The sequence below is a fragment of the Pelecanus crispus genome, chromosome 17 (assembly GCF_030463565.1).
Source record: "Pelecanus crispus isolate bPelCri1 chromosome 17, bPelCri1.pri, whole genome shotgun sequence".
Taxonomy (NCBI): domain Eukaryota; kingdom Metazoa; phylum Chordata; class Aves; order Pelecaniformes; family Pelecanidae; genus Pelecanus; species Pelecanus crispus.
In genome coordinates, this window is record NC_134659.1 from 9,175,197 (window position 1) to 9,192,799 (window position 17,603).

The window sequence follows — 17,603 nt, forward strand, 5'->3', positions numbered from 1 at the left end:
TGCCCAGAGGGACTGGGCACAGGGGGATGCTGCTCTGGGGGGCCTGGTGGTGCTTCACTACCCACCAAACCAGCTGCTGTGAGCAGAGCGAGGGGAAAATGTCTTGAAGCCTGCCAAACACTGAGTCCAAAGGTTACTGAGTAGGAGCTGGTCTTGATTCATGCCTGATACTACCTGGCATGAGTCTGTCACTGACCTCTGAGTCCACCCTCACAAGGAACTGTGGGGCAGTAGGTTTTGCCGCTCTGACCCACAGCCTGCTCTTGAGACCAGGTGCCACTGCACTGCACTGCACAGCACCATCTCTGCCCCTGCCGCAATCCCCCTCCCCATCCCACCAGCCTCCCTCCAGGCATCAGCCTCTCCATCAGGTGGTAGAAATGGCCCTGAAAGGACACGCTCAGGCTTTCTGCTTACGTGTCCAGGCTGCTGTGCTGTGGGCTGATGCCTGGTAAGGCCCAGCCACCGCCGTCACCTGGACAAAGTATTGCTTCCCGGGGCTCAGCCCATGGAAGGTGACATGACTGTTGTCTCCACCGACGGAGATGTTCCTCGTCAGAGCACCATCCTCTCCCTCCTGCAGCGTCACCAGGTAGAAGTCCCTCTCTCCTGCTGGGGTGCTCCAGCAAGCCTGCAAGGAGCTCTGCTCCTCTGCGCTGCTCAGGGTCACATTGTCAGGGTTCAGTGGGTCTGGAAGGGAAGGAAACAGGATTGTGTGCGTTAGGATTATGGCATGCTCTGGACCCCATAAACCCCTGAGCCTTGTTCCTTGCTTCCTTATCTGCAGGGTTACATCCAGCCTTAGACATCCTCTTGGACTGTGCTGTCTCCATTCCCCAGCGCAACCATTCCCTAGTCTAGCAGAGCCTTGACGAAGCTGGCAGCCCTGCTGGGAAATTCCTAAAAATCTCCCTCCTCTCCAGTTGTGTCCCATCATGAGCTTGCTGATATTCCCAGGAGCTGGCCTGGACCGAACTCCTGGCTGGATGCCCCTGGCTCATGCATCTGGCACTGGGGACATTTGTTCAGTCGGGTAGGTCAGAGCCGCAGACTGGCAACGGCAGGGATTAAGTCAGACTCACTCCATAGCAGAAACAAACCAGCTGGGGGTGTGGAGGTCTTCCAAAATCCCAGCTGCGGAGTCAGCAGTGAGCAGACTCCAGCTTCCTGGACTGGCAGGCGGAGCAGGAAAGAGCTGGAGACTTGTCACCTGGTGGCAACCAGGTCCTTCCAGCATACGTCCGACCATTGTCTCTGCCCAGGGCCAGGAGGAGCCGCTGGCCACAACAGCCCTGTTTGCAGCTTGGCACCTCCATAATTTGTTGCTCCTCACTAGAGAGGGCCAACGCTTTCTTGGCATTCGGCATGAGTCTTGCTCTGTCCAGGAGGCGAGGTTTGCCCTCTCCTTTTTCCCCCTGGTTTTCCTGGGAACATCCGGGAGAGCAAGTCCAGAGCCAGAACAGTTCACAGTGCTACAGACACAGTGCTGGCAGCAAACCAGGGCTGTAGTGGTGGAAGTCACCTGCTCTTGGGGCTCTTGTCAGCCTGAGGCCAGAAGGTGGAGGAAGTTGGGTTGAATGGTGCAACTAGCTGGTGTCTGGGTGGGTTACTCTCAATTTCTTGACCTGCTGGAGGCTGGCTTCCTTGGCTGTGTTTATACCAGCACCCGGCACATTAGGGACATCCACCAGGATGAGGTTATCAGGTGCTACCAATATATACCCTTGACAGCAATCAAAGGGGAACAAAGATCCATTTCCCTCCAGGAACCTCCAGTTCAAATGGCTGTCCTCTTCCCCTCTGTTTTCTCTACTGCCCTTGGACAGCCCTGAGGCGTGAGAGCCCGGCCCCAGCTGCACTGCACACCAGTACGATCTGCCTGCCCTTCCATCCTCCTCCTCAGGGAGAGGCCAGTGCATCCCAGGGAGAAGCAGGCCAGCACTGGGAATTCACTGGGTGGGGGCTCACTGGCCCCACAATTGCAGTGTCCCAGAGGTGGGTCCTGGAGCAGCTTTTGGCCAGGTCCAAGCAGAATTTCCCTCTGCACCTGGGGATCTGGCAGAAGACCTTTGGATTCAGAGGCTGGACCAGAGGCAGGTAGAAAGAGCCAGGGCCACCGAGGTCCTCCTCCATCCCTGGCCATCATACTCACATGTCCAAGCAGTGGCATTGGGCCCCCCCACAGTGTAGGGTCCTGCTGTGGCGCTCAGCCCCAGCCAGTACTGGGTGCCGGGTTGGAGATGCTGGAAGGTGTAGCTGGTGAGGCCCCTCCTGGCTGACAGGGTCGTGGTCACGGCCTGGGTGAGGAGGTTGTGAAGCGCAAGGTGCAGCCAGGCGGCCCCCCCAGCGCCCACCCAGGAAGCGACGAGGCTGGTGCTGGAGCCCGGGCTGAGCCTCAGCTGGGTGGGGATGGAGGGAGCTGAGTGGAAAAGCAGGAGGCAGTGAGGTTCAGCACTGGGGCTGGGGCTCCCTGGACCCTTCTCCCTCCCCAGGGTCTCCTATGCACACAGCTGCTCTCTATGCTGGCACGGGGGCTGAAGGTCTGGCAGGGGTCTGCTGAGGGATGTCTCTCCCGTGTCTCCCAGGCAAGCTGAGGGGCTTTTGAGGTCCCTCCATACTGTCATGCTCTTTCAGGCTGCAGGGCAGAGGAGGGGGCAGCCCGGGTAATGCAATGTTTCTGCATCTCCCACCAGCCAGGCCTTTTGCCAGGGTCCCCAGATTGCCCTTCTCCCATGAGGACATGCAGCACACAAACCCAAGCTGTGGGTTCTGCAAGGCAGGACTGAGGTGCGAGGTTGTCCCCTTGGCCAAGCACACTGGGCTCACAGTGGGGATGTGAACAACTCCCAGCTGTTCCCCATCCTACACAAACTCCCCATCCCGTGCCTGGAGACCTCCTCCCCCTCTCTGCAAGCCCAGCCTGCAAGTGTGCTGCACCCCTCCTGCCAAACCCTTTCTCCCACCCCTTCCCTCTTGGGCAGGCACACCCATCTCTCCCTACCTGTCCATTGGTGGATACTGGTGCTTGCCTGGCTGGATCCAGCCAGCGTGCTGACCTTCAAGGCATACTCGCTGCCAGCCAGCAACCCGTCAAACAGGAACGTGGAGGCGTTTGGCAGGACTGACGCATTTCTCACAAGCGTCTGGGAGTCGCTGTGGTAGAGGGCAAGGTGGTAGCCATCTCGCTGCCCGTGGGCGTGCGCCCAGGAGGCATGCAGCACAGCAGAGCTCTCACCGCTGCTCAGGCTCAGGTTGCGGACGGGTGAAGGACCTGCATCAGACATGGCACAGATGGGGGTTGGCTGGTTGCCTTGTGATGCCTGACCTGCCAGGTTGCTCAAGGGCCAGTGGGACAATGCCTTCACCTGGTGAAGCCCTGCCAGCCAGCACCAATCTCCCAAGCACAGCCCCATCACCTCTCTCCCAGCCCCCCAGTCTCCTACAGGTTGTGTGGGCTTCACCATCCCCTTTGGATCAGTCTCTGCACAGTCACTCTGAACTGGGCAGGGAGACTCAGTCAGGGACAACACACCAGGTATGCACTGAGAAAGGTAAAGCCATCAGTGCTTACCTGTGCCAGGTCCTCTGTTCCTGCTGGCCCTGTGGGTCCTGCCACCTGCCTTCCTGTGAGCACCAGCCCCTGCTCCCCACAGCCACCACTGCTGTCTGACACCACCCCTTCTGCTGGCCAACCCCCTCCCTCCAGCTCTACTCTCCTTTTCTAGGTTTTCCACCTTCACTTGCACTGATTTACTCAAAGATCTTCTGGAGAGATGCAGGCAAGAGCTGTCATCCTCACCTGAGCTGTGAGCTCACCAGCCCTGCTGCCGTCTCCCAGTCCTTGGCATCAGTCAGGGAGGGGGCAGAGCAAGGCTTGGTGGGTGAGCCAGTGGTTGACAGAGATATGCCAAAATCATGGAGCCAGTGCTACTTCCTTGTAGTTCTTTCTAGACCTCCAGGCTTGACTTTTTCCACCCCTCAGCTCTCTGCAGTACACATCATAGGTTGGTCCATCATTAGCTATATTATTCTAGGAGAAGACATGAACCCGGCCCTTGCGAGGTGCAGGGGCAGAACCTTCATTCCACATGGATAAGGGAATGACCCCTGAGGCCCTGGGGACGATGGAAGAACCCTAATCCTTGTGGAAGTGAGAAAAGACCCGACCTCCCCATGGACTCACAGGGCTTCACACAGACCTGTACTTTGCACCCTCCAAAGCACTGTGACGATCATTGGTAGGACTCAGACCCTTTGACTCTGCAGTCCCTGGGGAACCCCTTACTTGTCTGTGCGGTGACTGTCTGGCTGGTGGTCTCCATGCAGGCAAGCGTGGCTGTCACCTCGATCTCGTAGTTCATGCCAGGGGTCAGCCCATGGAACCAGAAGCTGGTGATGTTGGGTCCAGCAGATCCATTCTGCAGCAGCGTGCCCGACCCCAGGAAGGAGAGGGTGAGCGAATATCCCTCGGCACCCCCCTCTGGCTCATCCCAGGACAGAAGAAGGGAATCCGACCGGCCATGGTCACTCACGCTGAGGTTCAGGAGGGTCCCTGCAGAGGCAAAGCCAAAACCCTCAAAAGGGAACTGTGGCACTGATGGGCGGCCAGCCGGCGGGGCCAGTCTCCCAGCCCACCAACCCTCACTGCACACCTTGGCCCAGGCTATCACCATGGGCACTGCCCTGCCACGATCAGACTCCCCCGACCCCAAAATCTCTGAACAGCCTTTGGAAAACACAAGAAGGTTCAGAAACCCCCTTGGACTGGGGTCAAAGGCACCACATGAAAGAGACGCTCCTAAGCATGGAGCATCTCTTCCATTGGAGAGAAGGCTTCAGGCCTTCACCTGCTTTGTCCAGACAGCTCTGGTTTATGGCAGAAAAGTTGCCCCGGCTGGATATAATCCATTGCTCACCACCTTCATTGGTTTGAGCCCCCCAAAAGATCTTGGAGGGCTCTGGGTCCACCTTGCAGAAGCAGGACAATGGACAGTGAGGGAGAAGGCTGGATATGGCAGTGGGGCCATTATGGTCTTTGCAATAGTCTGTCTCTGTGTGGGCTCTGACAGAAAAGAGGGAAAAGGCTGCTTTGGAGGCATCCAGGCACTGAGACCCCACTGTCCTACCCAGTACAGAGATGACATGGGAAGAGCAGGACACTGTGTATGTGGAGGAAATGTGGGGCCAGATTTGCACAACCCCCTGCTGCGGTGCGTCCCTGCCTTGGCCTTGCTGCAGCAGCAAGGTCAGCACGCGGCAGCTGCAGGGCCACTGCTGTGGCATCCAGATGGAGAGCATCTGGGGACAAGGAAGTGGCATATGGGGCTTTGGCTAATTGGTGTGTCAGTGGCCAAAACTGACATATTGAATCCCTGTCCTTAGAGTGGCTCAGGAACCACCTACAAAAACAGGAGGCAGACAGAGCCTGTCTGTTGGGACCAGGCTGGCAACGTGACCCTTGCAGGCTCCATCTCTGCCTCCCCAGGCCTCCACCAGCAGATCGTCATGCACTCCCTATTCCCAGCCTTGCTGTGAACCATGAGCTCTCTATTGCTTTCAGCCTTTGGGAAACACCAGCACAGCTCTAGTGCTAATAAGACATTTGTGTAATAATCAGCACTTAAAATTTATGATGTGCAACATGTTGTAACAGGCTTACATATGATCTGGCATGGCAAGAAAACTTTAAACAAGCACAGCTATTGCCCCAGAGGTCTGCCCGGGGGCTGCCTTTACACAGCAAAAGAGAAGCAGTGTAGGGTGAGCCCCAGGGGCAGGGGACTGCTCAGGTGTTGTCTGTGACCTTCCCACAAAGCTGGACAGTTTCGGAACTACATGCAATTTCTGTTTCATGCAATGCTGTTGTTTGGAGCCTGCTGCCACGCTGAGAGCTTCACTCAGCAGATGGGTGCAAAGGGAATTGGGAGGGTTAAATGGACACAAAAGAGGAGCACATAGTCCCCCTGGGAAAGGCCTTCTCAGTGCCATCCCCACGCAGTTCAAGTGCAGATCTAAATCTGCTCGGGAAGGATTATCTGAATGTAGTTGGATGTCCACAGGTCAGGTGTCTACACCTGGGCCAGCTGCCCTGGGCTCCCCTTGCTGTCAGCAGAGACCCAGTCGCAGCAGCTTGTGGAGCACAGGGTATGGTTTATCTCCTGAAGACAGCCAGAAGGACTGTGCCCTGCGCGGAGTTCAAGCAGGGATGGTCTTTCACTGTGGGCTCTTTCTTATCACATGAAGGTATGGGTTCTCCACCCATGCTTGTCTGCTTCTCCTCAGGTATCCAACAGACTGCATCGTCTGCCTCCATCTGTCACTTGGCAATCATTACCTTCACTTCTGCAGTACCAACGTACTAATACCTAAAACAGGCCAGAGGCATCCTCCAGCCCTGAGGCCCATGATCACAACACTGCTCACATTCCTATAGATAAGCTCCACTAACCACATCACAGCCAGCCACATCCAGGTACACCCCATGCCCTGACTGGTGCCTGCAGATCATCCGGGAGAGTTTTCACTGGCACAGGCCAGCTCCATGCGGGCACTGCACTGGCTCCAAGCACACAGCAGCGCTTCCTGGCTGCAGGGCGAGTGCGGCTGTGCTGCTCCCCAGCCAGCTCAGCACAGCCACGGGTCTGCCCCATGGAGCATGATCCTGCCCAGCCAGCTGCAGGGGTTCCATGCAGGGCACCTATGGCTGTGCTGCTGCTGAGCCCGCTTGATGCTCCATAGGAAGGAGGGAGCTTGGAGCCTTGTCCATCTCTCACGCTGCCCCCCATAAGGCCAGTTGCTGGAAAAGGATGGGGATGACCCCTCCCCTTCCCTGGCCATGATCTGCAGCCTGCAGTAAATCTAAAGCAGAGTATTTACAAAGCTACTCCAAGAGTCCTGGCCCAGCACATCTGCTCATCTCACAGCTCCCGGGCACCAAGACCGCCCTCCGCAGCCTGGGGGCCTCTTTGCTTTGACTTACCTCTATCACTGGGTGCATCCTGTCCCTCCAACCCTGCCCGTGCTGTCCGGTTGCATCCCTCGCCCTGGGGGATTGAAGGCGTCAAGGTGAGGTAGTCTGACCTGAGACAAACGCCTGGGAGAGGTGCCCTGTGCCAGGGGTCAGGCTGGCCAGGCACAGGTCCCACCCAGCCATGGCAAACCCTCTGGGGACTGTGGCCCCTCTTTGCAGGAAAGCCCAGGTCACTGCTCACATTGCCCTCCCCTATCCAAGGCAGGGAGACAGACTCAGCAGATGTAGCTTGGGGGCTGCCCTGGCTGTTTGCATGGGTGCTGGGACTGCAGACCAACGTGGGGCCATGTCCACAGGGGAAGACATCCCACCAGAACAGCCAGGGCAGACGGGGAAGATTTGGGGAGGGAGCTCTGGACAGGCCCTGGCAATCTCACTCCCTCTACAGGCACTACTCCCTTCCCATGATCATGGCGGGGGAGGATGGAGGGACCCCAGACCTCAGTCCAGCCGCCGTCCCCAACAGGCTGCAAAGCGAGGGCTTGGCCTGAGAGCTCCAGGGCATCCAGCACCCTCCACACTGCAGTGGGTGCTGAGCACACTTGTAGGACACCCGTCTCCCCACAGTCTGCTCGCGAGCAGGGTGTGCCCTGCTTAGGTTGAGGCTAGTTCCATCCACATTAAAGGAAATATCTCTGCCCACTCCCTGTCCCGCAACAAGCCACAGAAGACCAATCATCTTTCTTTAGTAATTTCCCCCTTGGCTCCTCTGGCTGACTCATTTCTGGCTCCCCCACCAATTGCAGTGCTTTTGGGAGTGCATACGCGGAGGGGAGTGAAGGGGCTCCGGACCCCTGGGAATAGCAACCAGCCAATTCCTGGGGTGAGGAGCCGTGCAGCCATGGCAGCAGTAACACACTCCAATCCCAAGCGCTGGGGCGAGAGGGCATGGCAACGGGGGGAGGAAAGCAGAGAAAAGAGCCATCTAGTAATTGCAAACGTCGCTAATTTGGTGCAGCTGCACGGCTGGAGAGGCAGCCCAAAAATATGCCGTCATTCCTCAGCGGGGTAGGACTATGCAAAGCCCCTTGCTGCCAGAGAGCTTGGAGCCAAGAGCCTGCATGGACAAACGGGGGGTTGAAGAGACAACGGCTTACCTCTGCCAGGGTTCCCAGGAGCCGCGGCACCCACAGGACAAGCAGCGGCAGCAGCGGTGGTCTCATTGGGACCAGGGTGGCTGCAGATTAGAGGGATGACAAGTTGGGGGGGGAGCTTCTTAGCAGTGGCTGTCCCCAGCCAGCCCTTTCTCCCAAGGCAGCAAGGGACTACGTCCCCACATGCTTTCCGAGCCCAGGTGACAGGATGACATCAGTGGGGACGGGCGTTGCATGCCAGCGCGTTGCACATCAGCCCTGCCAGCTGTCCTTGGGCAGGAGCAGAGCGCGCCTCCGGGCTGGGAGAAGTCCAGTGTGTGTGTTTGTGCCTCTCGCTGTGTGCATTTGCTATTGTTCCCGCGGATCTGGGTCCCTCTGCGGTGACTCTGCAGCTGTCCTTGTGTGAGCGAGTGTGTGCTGCGGCCAGAGAGCTGCTCGCCGGGGGGCTTGGAGGGGGGGCTCTCTCTGCGGCTGGGTCTCTGCACGGCTGGAGCCCGGTCTGGCCATCAGAAGGAGTTCTGCAGAGTTGTGGGAGCTGGTGCTGAGAGGGGAGGAGAGGGGAGGAGACAGGACAGATGGCGGCTCTGAGCTGGAAGGGAGTGCCCAAACCAGCCCCCAGCAAGGGGAGGGAGGGCGGACCGCAGCCTCCGGCAGCTGGGCTCGGAGCTGGAGGGAGCGCGGACCCGGGGTGCTGTGCACCCTGTGGCTGCCTCCGTGCCCGGCACGTTCGTGCACCCATTTGCTCTGTATGCGTGAATTTCTGCACGGGGTGCTGATGGGGGAATGGGAGGTTTGGTCATGCTGGGTGAGGAGGGAGACGTGTGCCTCTGTGTGACGCTCGTGGCACAGCGGCAGGCGGACTGGAGCTGGGGCGGGGGGGTGTACGCATTGTGAGAGGTTCCTGTGTGCTGCACCCGATGGGTGCAAAGGTACCTGGACCGCGCTTTGCCCATTTGAGGGGTTGGCTGGGTCCAAGCTGTGCCCTGTCTGCTCATGGGTTGCAGGAGCTGTACGCAGTGCTGCCATGGGGCGCACACTGTGCCCCCCCAGCCCTGTGCAGGGCCGTGCGTTGTGCAGTGCTGTGCTGTGTCTGTGCAATGCGTGGCAGGATGCCAGCTCTGATTCAGAGCGGAGATGCCATTGGCTTCACATCAGTGCTGGAGATCTGGGACAGTGCTGGAAGAGGTTCAGTGATGCATCTATCCTGGAAGCCAGCGCAGCCTGTGTGGCCATGGGAGTCTGTCCCAGTAGCCAGCACAGCCACCAACGGGGGCTATTCAAGCTCTGCTTATTGCTGTGAGCCACTGAGCTGTCAGGGTGGGACACATCCCCCAGCTGGCCCCAGAACAGCAGATTCCCTCCCCGAGAAGCTCAGAGGTTTTTCAGGTGGGACCTGTGAGAGACAGATCAGCCCCCCGTGCCTGGGCAAAGTCATAGGAAAGCCCCAGCCCCTGCATATAATTGAGAAGAGAGGGGGACGCAAGGGCCCCCAGTTTAGGACACATCTCCAACCCCAGGTCCATCCCGCAAACCTCCTGATAGCCCCCAGGCTGATGGGGCCAGATGGAAAAGGGGACAGAGCAGGAGTCTCCTTCCCTTTGCATGGGGAACAGCTCAGCCCAGCAGTGAGGGCTTATTTGTCACCTTTGTCCCCTCTGTTAATAACTCAGATGTCCCCCCAGCAGAGAGGCACAGCTCAGCAACTGGAGGCCCTTCGAGTCACTCTGTCCCCACACCTGCCCTTCCTCTGCACCCTGGACATGAAGATTAAGAGCAGAAGACAATGCCTTGGCTCTGGTGCAGGCAAGCTTTTTAATCCTTAATACTGGCAGCTCTGGGGAGGGCTGAACGTCAAAAATGCAAGCAGTGCATCTTCTCAACTGATGGAGGCCCAAGGTAAAAGCTCTGGCTCTTAGGGATCCCCTGATTAACATTGGGGACTGAGGTCCACCAGCACCTGGGGTGATGGGGATGACCCATCAACCAGTGCCGCAGACAATTGGGCACACCCATCCCTGCTGCCGGATGTTGGCATGTCCAGGGGCTGGCCATACCCCACAGGAGCCGAGCGCTGAGCACAGGGAGGGTGCTCATGGGTACTGTAGGTGACGTCCTCCAGCCACTTAGATGGATGGGGAGGGAGTCCCCCTCCACGAGCCGAGGCAGAGGGAGGTTTGGGGCTGGCTGCTGCCATCTCCAGTGGGCTGGGGACTGTTTTAAAAGGCCCCTTTCCAGACCTGGGCAGCTGCAGCCAGCTGGGTGGAGGCTGGATCTCCCTGCTGCAGCGAGGGCTTGCCAGGTTTACCAGGGGGGCCCAGGGCGGGATCTGGGAGGTTACAGCTCGCTGGTCCCCAAATGTGTTTGCAAAGAGGCTTTAGGTGGATGTCCCCATGTGGGTCTGTGGTGTGGTGCAGGCTGTCAGGCAACATGCCCTGCCACCACGGCGCAAGGAGAGGTGACCCCACATTGGATGGGGAGCATGGGGCTGGGCTGCAGTGGGAAGCCTGGAAGGTCAGCGTGGCTGGGGCAGAGGCAGAGCAGGCAGGGGAGGCTGGGGGCGGATGGGACCGTGTGGTGTCCCCAGAGGGTGGCAGGTGATGGCAAAGCTGAATTGGAGGAGCCACGGGTTGATGAAGCAGGGGTTGGAGGTTAGGATGGAGGGCCTTGGTGGGCTTAGAGTTGTGACCCAGGGTGATGGGGCAAGAGGGACCCTGGATTATCAAGGAAAACCCTGGGAAGAGATTTTGCATCCAGTGTCTAAGGCAGGTGACAGGAGGCAGTGCCTCCTGCAGTGGCACAGACAGGAGATTTTCCCTGGCTACAGAGTCAAGGTGGGGCTCCTCTAGCTTCAAACCACACCAAAGAGCAGCTCCAGACCAGCAAGAAGACTAACCCACTCTCTGGAGTCCTGAGAAACTCCAGCTGGGCTGAGTCTGCCCTGCCTAGTTGGAGAGCAGGCTGAGCCCATGTGCATTCGCTACACCTGCCTGCCCACAGCCTCGATGCTCCTGCCACCAGCCTCCCTGCAAAGCTGGTCATGTCCACCTGCAGCTACCCCAACTCCAGGATGGAGCTGCAAGGGAGGGAGGTGGGATGTGGCATCTCAGGAGCTTGTTGGGAATCAACTTCTGCTGCCATGGCCCTGCGTGGGGGTACAACTCCACCACCAAGGTAGTTTCTCCAGGCATTGGCTTGCCCAAGGACCAAAGGGTCTGTCCTGCCCTCCCTGGTGTCTGGGTTGGTGGGCAGAGCAGGGACTCCTGGAGCTTGGTGTCTCCAGCCCCCCGGAGCCCACTGCCATGCTGTGCCACTGGCCCGCACCTCCCTGTCCAGGAGAAGAGGTGACCCCCCGCCCGGCGTGAGACCATGCTGGGGGGATGCCTCGGCACTGCGCCTTGCTGCCTGCTGGGCTGGGCCTGACCTCTGGGCACGGTCCCAGAGGTGTCTCAGCGGCTTTCCCAGCCTCCACATGCTGCTGGTGGCCCGTCACAGGGCACGCAGAGCTGGCACCCCACGGGCTGTGGGGACGCATCCATACCTGCCCCACTGATTTAAACCTGGGGACCCAGCAGTTGTGCTCAGGGACTTTGGTCTGTGCCTGCAGTGGAAACAGCCCAAAGAGCTGGTGGGAGCCAAACCCAGGCCCTGTCCCTGGCGCCGCAGGGCTCAGCAGCCTCCCATACTGGACAGAAAAAGCTGCTCATTACGTTTCAGCGCTGCCCTCCCCGTGGCCAGCCTGCCTTCAGCTGAGGATGCCAGATCTCCCCTCCAGTCCCCCTGACAGTGAAGCCTTTGGCTGTGCCAGACCCAAAAACAACTGCAGAAGGTTTCTCCACCCAGCAGCTGGAACCCGGCCTGGAAACTCAGGGGCTGCCGAGTCATCACATTTTCCGTGAAGCAGCAAAGGCTACCACAAGGAGCAGGGGGATGGGGGAGGCCTCGCCAACCGTGAGTGTTCGAAAGCTAATGCTGGCCAGAGCTGGGGTGGCACCGCGGGGTCTGTGCAGCCAAGCCACCACCTCCTGCATGGGGGAGAGACTCAGGCTGCGACATTGTCCTTGCCCCAAGCCCCATTGGGATCATGCAGTCTGGAGCAGAGACGGGAAAGGGGACCTCTGACAGCATGCCCATCAGGTCAGGTCTTTCTTGTGCTGAGAGACAGTAGCCACAGCGCAGTAGCAAAGGCCCTGTCCAGCAAAGGCTCCAGGCAGCCCTCCTGGGCAGTGCCAACCTCAGACCGGAGCAGAGTCCACCCCCAGTTTGCCTTTGTACTCCAGGCACTGGCCTTTACTCCAGGTGCCCTGGGCATGGAGCTGGTGGCACAGGGCTTGTCCCTGCTCAGGCATGTCCCAGACCTGAGTGTGACCCTCCACACTTGGGGGAAGTAGGGGACCTCCCTGGGAAGCACCGGCTGGGGTGAGGATGAGCAGGGTAGGTAGCAGGCAGCAGGCCTGTGGCACCCAAGCATCACCGGTGTCACAGGGTCTGTGTGTGGTGACAGCAGGCAGGCAATGCTTCTGAGGCTGGGCACAGGCAGAGCCCAGGAAGGTCCCTGCACACCGCTGCCAGGGGACAACATGCGGGAAAGGATGCTGCCACTCCCTGAGGGACTCAGCCTGCCACCCAGAGAGGGCAGAGCCATGGCCTGGCACTATGCCGTGAGCGATGCTGTTACTGCATGGAGGAGCCTGCACTCATGTCTGGACGTGCAGCCCTGGTGTCCCCATGGGAGCTCTGCCAAACTTCCCTGGGCAGGACCCCTTGCACCCAACCTGGCACCCTGAGACAACACATTGCCCAGGGACCCCATGATATGGGGCACTGGTGCCACTGGGATTGGGCTGGGAGCAGCTCTGGGACTCCTGTCCTGTCTCAGCCCAGCAGCAACATCCCTCTGGTCCCTGTCCCTCCGGTTCCTGTCTCTCCTTCTGCCCACCAGTGCTGTGAACTGCCCCAGGCCAGGATTTCTCCCCTCTGCCACCTCTGAGGTGCTGAGTGCTGCCTGGGGCTGTGAGGGAGGAACAAGGGGAACAGGCTGCTCCCGGGGCAAAGCCTGTGGAGGATGCAGGCACCGCTGGGACCTCTCTCTCTGCAACGTTCACACGCCACTGTTCTCCAACCCTAAACCCCAGAGCACTGGGATGCTCTTCTTTCAACCCCTTGCAAGTGTTTGATCATTTCCACATGGAGTCCTGCCAGCACCGCTGCCTGCCTCCTGCCTTGTGCTTTCAAATCCTGGAGCTCTTCCCATTTTGCAGAGAGGGGAGGGCAGGCAGAGGGTGGGAGACATCACCCCTTTCGCAGGACAGAGCTGTGCACAGCCGCACTGGCCAGGCTACTGGATAGCCGGGAGGTGCAGGAGTGACTCCCGTGCTCTGGTGATGCTCTGTGCTCCCCCCACTCACTGCCAGTGATGGATGAGACCTGGCAGCAGAGCCCAGGATGCCTGCGGGTGTGAACCAGGCGCCTGCAGACCTGGGAAGAGCAGGGCTGCGGGTGACTCAGAGCACGCCCAAGCCGGCAGAGCCGGGCAGACCTGCTCTGCGCCCCCCCCGGGGTGTGGGTGCCGCCCCTGGGGCCGAGCAGGCTCAGGAGTCCCCTTCCCCTGGCCAGGGCAAGAGGCACCAGGTGGGGAGGGCTGATAGCGGCCTGGAGACTGCTCTGCACCTACTGCAAGCAGTGCTTGGGCAGCACCTGGATGGTCCCCCAAAACCCCCCACTCCATTGCCAACAGCCTGTAGAGCTCCTCAGGGCTCTGCTCCCACCCTGGGACGCAGTGCCAGCACAGGCTGACAGCAAAGGTGCTTGGTGCCACCAGGACGCCACACTCACGGAGCCAAGAAGTAGCCATGAAGCAGCTCCTGGTGCCCACCCGCACCTCACTGTGTTGGAGAGCCTGGGCACGAGATGCCCCCTGCACAGGCACAGCCAAGTAACGCCAGGCTCTGCCGCTGGCACAGCCATGCACGGAGGCTGCCCATCCCCAGCCGCCCGCGCCGGGGCCGTGGGATGGGGTTTGTTCCCACTGTGCCAGAGCACAGGGGGCTCTGCACTCCTTTCCCCACCGCATGCATCCCGGCTTCAACCACAGGGCTGGGAAAAGAGAGGGGGGCAAGGAGTGGAAGCAGTACCTCTCCTGGTGGGCATCCCTGGCGTGGTCCACAGCCTGTCCCTGCGAGCCTGGCATGCGCGGTGTTGGCTTGGCACGCTCACACTTGCTTTCCGTTTACTCCTGCTTGTGCAGACGCTCAAGTCTGGGCTGGTCCTGGGGGAAGGCCCGCCTGGGCTCGCCTAGCATCTCAGCTGCAGGATGCCAGGGAGGAGGGATCAGCTGGATGGAGATGTCTCCTGTGGCCCTGTGAAGGCAGGGGTCTGCACCCTGGGGAGGGCGGGCATGGCTCATGTCTCTCTGCTGCTTGCCTGGGTTTGCACCACGCGCGGCAGGGCCAGCCCGGGTGCTGGGGGCACCCTGTGATGGGACCCTTGGAGACAGCAAGCATCCCTTCATGCTGCTGTTACAAAGGGAGGCAGGGAGCGCCCTGAGGCTGCGATGGGACCAGCACAGATGCCCAGACCCACGTTCCAGCCCTGAAGGTGCCTGTGGGCTGTGATTGCTAAAGGCTTTGCTGCCCTGAGCCCCATCAGACCAGCCACAGTCCTGGAGTGAGAGCATCCTGGTCCCTCTCAGCTCCACATCAAGGGGATGTGGAGAGGAGCCAGTGAGTTGGCTCAGGAGGTGCAGAGCATCCCAACAGCTTGTCCAGGATGGCACTTACCCTCCCCCTGGCGAGCAGGTGGCCAGCTGGTCCCTGGGGGTAAGGAAAGGGGTCTTGACGGTGGGTTCAGAGGAAACCTGGGACCATGGGAGCAGGTCCCAAGGCACCCCCTCTCCCATCTTGATGGATGTGGCAGGAGGAGGTGCAATAGCCATGGCAGTGAGTGTAAGCACTCCTGTCTCCCGCAGTCCCAGCTAAAAACAAGGCCTGGAGCTCATGTTTCTGGTCTCCTTGCAAGCAGCTGGCAGGATTAGCCCTGCTTAGCCCCACGTGAGAGCCGCAGGTTCCCACATCCGCCGTGCAGTGCACGGAGGGGGACTTCTGCATCTGACCCTTTCCAGTCCTACAAGGGTCACACGTGTTTCAGCTGCCACTTGGAGGGTTCAGCCTTCCCACCATGGGCACCCGTCCCTGCTGGCAGCTCCCCCCCACCCATCCTGCCCGGCTGGGCAAAGCTCTCTGCGGTGAAAAGGGAGAAGGAAGGCAATGCTGGCTCAGTCCAAACCAGCCTGTTTGCGCAGCAGGGAGAGAAGGAAGTCCTGGACACTGCTGCCATGCTTAAGCAGCTTCATGAAAACACAGCCTCCAAATTTGGAAAGCATCTCAGTTTCCAAATGCTGCCATGAACTGAAAAACTCACCTCAAAATGAAACCAGCCCCGGCCCTCTGCTTCAAAGTTTCCTGTATAAAAACAAACCTGCCAGACAGCTGCATTTGCACACAAAGGGTTTTGTTTTCAGGAGGAAGGTCTCTTTTTTGGAGGAGTAAACACAAGGCCTGCCCATCCTCCATGCCCCCGGGTGGGAGGCCTGCCTGGCAGCTCAGGGCGAAGGCAGGGCATTGTCCCATCTTGCTGCCTGTCTGCTTTCCCTCTCCCACGTCCCCTGCGAGCAGACCGCTGCCTGCAGCAACACCAACACCGCCGCCGTACCGAGCTGCCGACCGGCTTGCCCTGCGAGCACTGGACCCTGGCAGGCTGTGCCAGCCAAGGCTTTTTGCATGTGTCCCCGTAGCTGTGATGCCTCGGAGGGTCCCAGGGCACGGGATTGGGTGCAGGATGGGGGTGTGCAAGGGCAGAGCTGGTCCTTCAGCAGAGGGATCAATGTCTGCTTGTGGCTCTCCTTGCACCGTGGTGATCCCAGGGCACTGCAGCGTGGCACCCAGGGGTGCTCCCCTCCCTGCAACATGGCTGCAGCCTTGGCAGTGCCTGCTTCTGCAGTTCCTCAGATTCTCCCTGGCTTCTTCCACAGCACCTGGAGCCAAACACAACATGAGCCTGTCTCTTCAGCTGTCAGCGGTGCCTGCTGCTTTCTGCGTCCAGCCCCGAAAAGAAGGCAGCTCTGCTTCTCCACAGGAGCAGCTGGGGGACCCCCCACCCTGGCTCTAGTCCCTCCAGCTCAGCTGCAGGCCCCCCCGAGACCACTTTCCCCAGGCTGGTGCACTTTTGGGGCTGGCATAGCTGCAGCCTTCTGCTCGCTGGGGTGCTGCCGTAGATGGCATTCACCCATCGCAGTGGAAGCTGCTTCTTGGGACCTGTATTGCCTATGGGTGTGGGTCTCGTGGCTGGCAATTTTTAAAGGCTTTGCTGGCACAAGCTTGGCCTTGCCAGGCGGGTGCTGCAATTCTGGAGCAGGGGTGAGGCGGTTGCAGAGGGATGCAGGGTCAGCCCCTTCCACTGTTGTGTGTTGAGAGTTTTGCTCCAGAACCCTGTGAAGTGTCTCTCCCTTCAGCCGACTTGGGACAGTGGCACCATTCATTGGTTCTTGCAGAGTGACCTGGAGCTCAGCCCTGCCTGTCTGGGGGTTCCCGATGATGTGTCTATGGAGTTGAACATCCTGGCTTGAGGGTTTGGGGACATGGAGGGTCTGTGGGGCTTGGAGACCTTGCCAGATGCCAGACTCGGAGAGCTGATCCCTACCCAAAGCACTGGCAGAAGCTATTTTCACCTCTGAGCTGGGACACACCTGCCCTGCCTCAGTTTACCATCCATGCACTGGGAAGCAGAGGTGCTTTGCTGCTGCAGGGGAGGGAGGGAGAGCAGGCGGCAGGCTGGTAACGGGGACGCATCAAGCTTTTCTGAGCCTCCTCATCCCTCCCTGGGCTGTCATTAGCAGTAAGTTTTGCATCTGGGCTGTGAAGCCACGCTGTCCTGCTTCTCCCATGGGTGGTGCAGCTGGGCTGGGTGGCTGCAGGGTCTGGGAGGGACTGCCCCAAGGCTCAGGGGGATCAGCCAGGCTGCTGTTTGGCTTGAGCTGCTTGGCTGGGAGAGCCTTTAACAACAAATGTTGCAGAATAAGGGAACGTTTCACTGCTTTTTCCTGGTCAAGTGGTTTCCTGTTTTCTAAGCAGCTCTTCCAGCACCACTGGGGCAGAGGACTTGTCTGCACAGCGCCTGGTCCCAGAGCAGACCCTCACCGGGGAGGCAAGTTCCTGCTGCTTGACATCTGGCAGAGAAAGATCACAAAGAGTTCACAAAAGATTGGTTCTAGGATGAGCTGCAACCTTTACTGGAGACCTGTAGCAGGAGACAGCACTTCTCCCCTCTGGGCTGAAAGCATCCATGAACGCATGGTCTTACCTAGGTCAAAACAGTCTGGACACTGCTTGTTTACACAGCCTCGCTGGTATTTCCTATGGACAGCTTTCCATGGCCTTACAAACTCATCACACACATGGCCACCCGCTCACCACGCTCAGCCCTGC

The 17,603-nt window shown here is 59.4% G+C and overlaps 1 protein-coding gene across 1 annotated transcript in view; it reads right to left on the reverse strand.

Annotated features, from left to right (window-relative positions):
• Positions 1-14,271, reverse strand: part of LOC104031970 (receptor-type tyrosine-protein phosphatase V-like) — a 39,770-nt gene extending 25,499 nt beyond the window's left edge. The window contains exons 1-7 of the mRNA XM_075722442.1: positions 14,256-14,271; positions 8,128-8,207; positions 6,980-7,043; positions 4,286-4,552; positions 3,002-3,271; positions 2,153-2,419; positions 418-690 (exon numbers count right to left, since the gene is read on the reverse strand). Coding sequence (XP_075578557.1) covers positions 418-690; positions 2,153-2,419; positions 3,002-3,271; positions 4,286-4,552; positions 6,980-7,043; positions 8,128-8,207; positions 14,256-14,271 — 1,237 coding nt within the window. The remainder of the gene's footprint in view (positions 1-417; positions 691-2,152; positions 2,420-3,001; positions 3,272-4,285; positions 4,553-6,979; positions 7,044-8,127; positions 8,208-14,255) is intronic.
• Positions 14,272-17,603: the final 3,332 nt, after the last annotated feature.